The following is an 8,000-nucleotide window of genomic DNA, read 5'->3' as shown; positions in this document are numbered from 1 at the left end:
AGCCCTCCACATGCCTGTGTTCCTTCTACTTCTTCCCAGTGGGTGGGTGGTTGTTTGGTTTGGGTTTTGTTGAAGACCAGGGGTGGGTGGGTGGGTGGGTGTGTGTGTGTGTGTGTGTGTGTGTGTGTGTGTGTGTGTGTGTCATGTGTCCCAGACTGACCTCATTTACTGTGCAGCTAAGCAGAACCTTGAACTTCTGATCCTCCCTACTCCATCTGCATTTTGGGATTACATGCATTTTATGCATTCCTGGGAATTGAGCCCAAGGCTCTGTGCATGCTAGGCGAACATTCTATCAATTGAGCTATAACCCCAGCACATTGCAGTACTTCTTGGAAATTAAAGATTTACTCTAAATTAATAAAGAAGTGTCCTTAGAAAAGTTAGACTCTGGCACTTAAGTCTCTGCAGTCACAAAGCTTTCTTCCCCAAAGACAGCAGTACTCAGGCCAGTGCTTCCTGGGAGGGCAGCCAAAGGAGAAGAGAAAGTAGAAAAAAGTACTCAGCAAAAGAGCCTTGTGGGGAACGTATGAAACTTGAATTTATGACCTTCACTGCAAGCTGTGAGGGATGAGTTACCCATATCAGATGCCTCATGACACAAATGCCTGATGACACGAAGGAATGAGAGCAGATAAAGAAGGTTATAATCTAAGGAATGGAGTGAAACTCTCCCTCACTCACAAGAACTGTACTTTTAACAGTTTTGTGTAGTGCTTGGACAGGAGCTATGGAGGATACACATATCCAATGTATATGAGACCAAACCAAACAATGGTGTTACTACTGCTCACTCCATGGAGTCCAGCAAGAACATTCCCTGTCATCTGCCCCACCGTGGCTCGCCTCAGTCAACAGTGGAGACCCACGTTTCCAAGTCATCTTGTGCCTCAACACTTGTCTCCTCTTAGCCCTGTCCATCCTACACTCACCCACAGCCACTAGAGAGCTGACCCACTGCCACATTTCAGGAGGATCTCTGTTCCTCATCACCTTCCCACTGAGGTATTCCAGACCACCCTGCTAAACAACACCAATCCCACTTTATAGTCCTCCTTAGCACCTCAATTAAATATCTACTTCTCTTTCCATCTGTGTAGTTCCCCCTCAGGAATGTAAAATTAACTAAAATTATAGAACAAAAAAGATATTGTTCAATGTTGTATACCCCAATGAGGTATCACAACACCTGTGTATGGTAAATATTTCACAGTTGCTACCTGAGTGAAAGAAAGGTACACAAGTTATTTGATGTGCATTGAAAACAATGTTGCCACTTTGCTTGCCAAATTCTTTACAGCACATGTCATGAATAAATAAGGCATTTCCACAGAGTCAGATAGAGCCCACAATATAATAGTAGCACCCAAGATGCTGAAGAATGAGAAGAGTGGGAAGACAAAACAGACACCCAAAGGGCTCCAGCAACTAGCATTTAACCTGGTCAAGAGAGTGAGTGGAAAAGAGTACTTTGCAAAGCTCATATTATAGCACAAACAAGCCAGCTTTTCTTTCTACCTGTTAAAAGTTCTTTCTTTCATCCTATCTGGACAATGACAAAGGAAGAAAGAACATGCAATTCTGTACTCTCTGATAATAAGGATGCCTTTGGCAGAATCAAAAGAGGTTTCATTCAACCAAGAAAATATATACCAAGTTGGGCTTGGTGGCACGCACCTTTGACCCCAGAACTCAGTAGACAGTGGTAGGAAGATCTCTATGAGTTCAAGTCCAGCCTAGTCTACAGAAGAAGTTCCAGGGCAGCCAGGGCTATCTAGAAAGACCCTACTTCAGAAAAAAAAAAAAAAAAAAAAGTGCACCCTTTCCCAGTCAGAAAGCCAAAACCACAATGATTCACCCTCTCCTCTGTGATACACTTCTCTCTTCTTTGACCTCACACCTCCCAACAGCTATCCCCTTTTGCTGCTTTTCTTCTCCAGCCTGGGTCCTGATCTGTCACCTTCCCTCGTTAGTCCACTGCACTCAAACAGTACTCCGGGTCAGCAAGGCACCCTGTCAAATCCCACAGCCACTTCTCTGTCCACCCTTCTGTCCTTGATGTTCTATGCAACGGAATGCTGACAAGCGCCTATGTTCCCAAGACTTATCTCCTTCCCTGACCCCTGCTCTCCTGCCCCTGCTAACTCTTGACCCTTTGTCAAGACATCCATGTAGGCATCAAAATGGGCTCTTACTCTCATGCATAAGAACTATGAACTCTCAGGCTCTCATTCATTCAGTCAACAAACAGTTATTATCTATTATATACATAGTAACAGAGTCAAAAAAGGAAAAACAAAAAATGAGAATCTGGTCACTGTCTTCAAACCTAAGCAAGTACAAAGAAAAAGAGACCTGCTTAAGGGAATAGCAAGAAATATGTGGCTTGGAACCTAGCAAGATAAGCACCCTAATTTCCTTAGCTGGCAGTTTTTCAGTTTGAGCAAGAACACACCAGAGGCAAAATAATCTACAAGGAAAAAGAAGGAACTGGATGCCATTACTCACTGATGTGAAGGCCAGCAGCTCCTCCTCTGTCAGCTTATGAACTGGGTTGTTCTTCTGGAAATTCATGCTTTGAATTTAAAAAAAAAAAAGTTAAATTAATCCTAAAATACATGTTGTAGCTAATTAAAAATAATTCTTAAAGACAAACCATAATCTCTTATAACACATATGCAGATATAGAAATGAGATTTCTAAAGACAATTATACAAGACAAAATGATGAAAATACAATGGCTAGTGTCAAAATACTTCATCTTATTAAAAAAAGTAGAAGAAATCCAGAGACCAGAGGATGGTTAGACAGATAAAGGTACTTGCAATGACATGCACACCTCCAAAAATAAATGGTAAAAGAAAAATAAAAAATTCAAGCTATACCACTCACCAAAGACAATGGAAAGAATTAATTCAGTCTTAACTCCCACTTACTGAACACCTAGCACAAACAAATCCTGTTGTAACAACCAGACAGGTTGAAATCAGCAAGGACCAGACAGACATTCTAAGACACTCACAACAAAGTCTAATTAGCACATTTGGCAAACAATTTGAAGTTAGGGAAACACTTACATTTACATATACCCCATGGATGTGCCAGGAAAGATACACATAAATATTCACTGCGATAGGAAAACTCTGAAAGTAATCACAATATCCAAACAGAAAATGACACATCATGACACATCTACCCATTGGAATGCTGCCCTACAAATTAACTGAAACTACAGATTAACACAAACACAATACAGAGAGGAGGAAATCACAGGGACTACAGAAAGCATGAAAGCAAGCAAATGGAAGCTCTCAGCCTGGAGGAATCAAAGAGATGGGATTCCACCCATTTTTAAAGGCCAGAAAATGACAACCACAAAACTTAGGATAGCATTTTCTCTGAGGAGAAAAGACATGGACTCTGAGGACAGTGAGACAAGAAAAAATGAACAGGTTGACCTTGTGAGATCTTAATCTTCTAGCTCACCACTTCCACTTTAGTGCTAAACATGTGACTTAAATTCACATGTTACATAAGTTATTTCGCATGTAAACATTACACATATAGGAATGACAACTAGATGTGGTTGGTGGCTCATGCCCGAAACTCCAGCACTCAGGAAGCTAATGCTGTAAGATTGCTGCAAGTGTGCAGCCAGCCTGGGCTACAGAGGAAGGCAACCAGCCTGGGCTTCAGAGGAAGGCAGCCAGCCTGGGCTTCAGAGGAAGGCAGCCAGCCTGGGCTACAGAGGAAGGCAGCCAGCCTGGGCTACAGAGGAAGGCCCTGTTTCAAAAAAGATTTTTGTTTAAAGGGCTGGAGAGCTAACCCAGTGGTTCCGAACACTTGTTGCTCTTGCAGAGGACTTAGGATCTGGTCCCAGTACCCACATGGTGGCTTACAACTGTGGGTAACCCTAGTTCTAGGAGGTCTCATACCCCCTCTGCCTTCCATGGGCATCAGGGGGGGTACATATACATCAGTGTAAGCAAAATAGTTATAAAATAAATTGAAAATAAAAAATTTATAAAGAATGAAAACATAAAATAATAATTCCTTTTAATTTTCAGTATTAAAGACTTTTATGAACATGAAGTATTTATGCAATAACTTTTAACGAAGCCTATTTAAGATTTATCTTTATTAGTTCTAATTATCTATGTGTGCTTTAATCATGTGGGTATGTGCACAAGAGTACAGGTACCCAGGGAGACAGAGCATCAGATACCCTGAAACTAGAGCTACAGGCAGTTGTGAGCCACCTGGTGTGGGAGCTGAGAACTGAACTCAGGTCCTCCAAAAAAGCAGAACGTGCTCTTAACCACTGAGCCATATCTTCAGCCCCAAACTTTTACTTAGTTTTTTTTAAGGCAGGGTCTCAATATGTAGCCCTGGATGGTCTAGAACCCACTATGTAATCTACTCTGGCCTTGAACTGGGGAATGTGCCATACTCCTGGCCTGCACCAGTTTTTATTGTTGGTGACAACAGAGCAAAGTAAATGAGGAATGAAATAATTTAGGAAACATAACATTCTCTCTCTGATACCTCTAGTTTGTAACAAAGGAATTATGTATCAAGCAACAAGGTGATCCAATAATTAACCCCTCAAGTTCTTCCCATCCTAAGACACTCTTCTGTATGCACAAAAGCACCAAAAAGCCACAAAAAAGTGTAAAAACCTCAAGCAAAATAGATCAATTTCCATTTTTTCTGTAAAACTTCTAACTGTAAAGTGAGTAAAGTACACAGATGAGAAATGTCAGAGGTTCTTTTCACAGTGACAAACAATAAAAGCCAACCAAAACAGTAATCTAGCCTTATGTTAAAAAAGAAAGGAGGAGCCGAGCACATGGTGCATGCCTGTAATCCCAGTACTTGGGGAGGTAGAGGCAGGCACATACCTGTGAGTTCCAGACCAGCTCAGTCTACAAGGCTATACAGAGACAGCCAAGGCTACACAGAGAAACCCTGTCTTGAAAGCCAAAACCAAAAAAAAAAAAAAAAGGGGGGGGGGGGGAGAAAGAAGGAAAGAAAGAAAACTATTTCCACTGAACAGCATAAGCTTCTATTGTATTAAATATAAATTTACTTCAAAACATACATATGCTTAGGTGGGTAGTGGTGATACACACCTTTAATCCCAGCACTTGGGAGGCAGAAGCAGGTAGATCTCTGAATATGAGGACAGTGTCAAACTTACAGAGCAAGTTCCAGGACAGCCAGGGTCACACAGAGAAACCCTGTCTCAAAAAAAAAAAAAAAAACAAAAAACAAAAAAACAAAAAAACAATTATATACATTTTGTTTATACATGAATGTATGTTTATGTATGTATATTATAAATAATACGAACACATACACACATATGTATCCTTGGAGGTCAAAATAGTCATTCTCAGCCAAGAAGTGCTGCAATAAAAAAACAAAAACAAACAAACAAAAAAAACAGTGCCAGCCGTGCAAGCATAAGGACCTGAGTTCAGATCCCCAGCACCCACATAAAAGCCAGTTGTGGTCACCTGCATCTGTAACCTAGCCCTATGGGAACAGAGACAGGATCCCCAGCATGGGCAGCTAACAGGGAGCACCAGGTCCAGCGAGAGACGCTTTCTCAAAAAAGATAAGATGGAGAGCACTGGTGTAAAATACCCACAGGCCTCCTCTAGTCCTTATATGCATCTCTCACACACATAATCATTCTCGCCTATATTTAATATTTTATTGAAAAACCCAGATGAAGGTAACCAAAAACATTTGCTTATAAAGGAATGAGAAGGAGCTACAAACTCAACAGATTCTTAACCTCTGACCCTTTAATTTGTTGCCCAAGAATTCTCTACCTTCATAAGCAGTACAAAATTCCTACTGTACAGGGAAGTTGTGATGAAGATCTTCCCAAACTCAGGGGAACAATAGTCAAGGTGTTCAAGTCATCCATGAGCATACCAGACTCCGAGGATAAGAGCAAGCTCCTCTGCACACAGGTCAGGTACCCGGAGCTGTTCACTCTCTGCTAACTTTACTTCATTCAGAACAGTATCATCGTTGAGCTCCAGATTCTGCTGGGACACAGATGAAAATTTTACAACAAAAATTATATATCATTCATTTATTCAAAGGACTGCTAAAAGGGATGATATTGATGAATGGTAGTTTTTATGAAGGAAGGTTGGGGTACATTACTTTTGTTTTGATTTACTTTGGAGTTTTTGTAATTGTTTGGTTTGTTGTTTTGCTTGTTTGTTTTGACGGGGTCTCATTATGTAATCCTAGCTAGCCTGAACTCACTAGGTAGACCAACTCACAGAGATCTTAAACTCACAGAGATCCACCTGCCTCACCCCCTGACTTAGTCTCCTGAGTACTAAGATTATGAAGGCATGTAGCACCATATCCAGCTTAACATACCCTTTTGGGTTTGCTGTTGTTGTTTAAAGATTTATTTATTATTTATACAGCATTTTGCCTACATGTGAGAAGAGAGAGCAGGCCAGCAGGCCAGAAGAGAGAGCACCAGTTCTGATTATAGATGGTTATGAGCCACCATATGGTTGCTGAGAATTGAACTCAGGACCTTTAGAAGAACAGCCAGTGCTGTTAACCTCTGAGCCATCTCTCCAGCCCTACCCTTTCAGTTTTTAAAGATTTTTATAATGTCTAAAAATGGTCAACATACTATTTCTTGTGAATACATAGTGAGGAACAATTTACTTTGTGGAAAAAGTTTGCCATATGCACCTCAAGAATTCAGTAGAAGCGACAATAGCGAAGAAAGACAGCAATCACTTCTGACCCCGGGGCACAAGCACCTGTGCTAATATACTCCCACCACCCCTCTCTTATACTCATCTTTTACCTGCCCATCTCCATCGCCTGACCCTCTTTCTACCCTATTTCCCCTCATTGGAGGGGTATGTATCCCTGTGATCATGGTTCTCATCACATCATTAGAGGGCCCAACTGCTCGGGTGTCATGGCCTTTCAATCTCCCTCGTGACTCAAACTGAGGCCTAGAACGTGGAGCTGCCAGGACAACACTAGCTCTTCTGAACAGAGGGAGTCAGGCACACTAACACACACCTGCCCTCAGCAGGAGAGCTATCATTGCCACTTGCTTGGAGTCAGCCAACCTTTTTTACAGCAAAGTATACTGTTTTTGTAAAGTGCATTTCAGTAATAAATCTGTAGGATGATCTATTTTTAAAAAAATAAGAAAAATGAGTCTTAAAGAAAAGCAAAAGGACTAGTATTCAGAATATGGAAAACTCTTAGACAACCAAAATTAAAAGTGGACCAAAACTGTATGAAGATACTTCATAAAAGAAGGTTTATAAACAGGCAATAAGCACACAAAATGTCCTTAACAAGGACTAGCAAGAAGGTACAGGCAGGTACAGGCACTCACTACCAAATTCAATTCCTGGGACTCATGTAGTAGACCCCAAGCTTACAAAAGCAGTCACAATTGTTAGGGAGGAAGATTCTCCAATAGGCCAAGCAACTTGCAAATTGTGCAGGGAGCTCAGGGATACGATGAGCACCACCCACGTTTGGTGAGCTCTTCAGGGATGCAGATGGCGTGAGTCATCACATCCCTCTAAGTAACCCTTCACCAGATTGCTTCCTGTAAGTCCGCCAATAAATGCGCTGGTTGCAAAGTAGGCAATGGGTGGAATGGTTTCTTTTGTTGTTCCTCTATGTGTTATCTGCGGTGAATGGACACCTGTTCACATCTCCCCAGGCAAAGTTACACAACATCAAATAAATGTCATAAGATACAAGAGACTTAATAACAGAAATCACACCGGCATCTCAACAGGAGCAGGAAAGGCATTCAGCAAAGCTCAACAATGTCCACTCATGATAAATGTCCTGAAGAAACCAGGATGAGAAGCAACAAATCTCAGCCTGCAAGCTACCCTAATAAATAAATGCATATATATATGTTCGCGCGCACACACACACACACACACACACACACACACACACACACACCATAC

At 41.4% G+C, this 8,000-nt stretch overlaps 1 protein-coding gene across 2 annotated transcripts in view; it reads right to left on the bottom strand.

Annotated features, from left to right (window-relative positions):
* Ttc27 (tetratricopeptide repeat domain 27) overlaps positions 1–8,000 on the bottom strand; it is a 123,808-nt gene that overhangs the window by 90,871 nt on the left and 24,937 nt on the right. The window contains exons 8-9 of one of the 2 annotated variants that reach the window (XM_055618255.1): positions 5,947–6,059; positions 2,509–2,575 (exon numbers count right to left, since the gene is read on the bottom strand). The exons of the other annotated variant lie outside the window; for it this stretch is intronic. Coding sequence (XP_055474230.1) covers positions 2,509–2,575; positions 5,947–6,059 — 180 coding nt within the window. The remainder of the gene's footprint in view (positions 1–2,508; positions 2,576–5,946; positions 6,060–8,000) is intronic. 2 annotated transcript variants of the gene reach the window in all.

Source organism: Psammomys obesus, unplaced genomic scaffold, assembly GCF_907164565.1.
Source record: "Psammomys obesus unplaced genomic scaffold, mPsaObe1.curated_primary_1811, whole genome shotgun sequence".
Classification (NCBI taxonomy): domain Eukaryota; kingdom Metazoa; phylum Chordata; class Mammalia; order Rodentia; family Muridae; genus Psammomys; species Psammomys obesus.
Note: the sequence above shows the minus strand (reverse complement) of the source record. Positions and strands in the feature narration are given on the sequence as shown.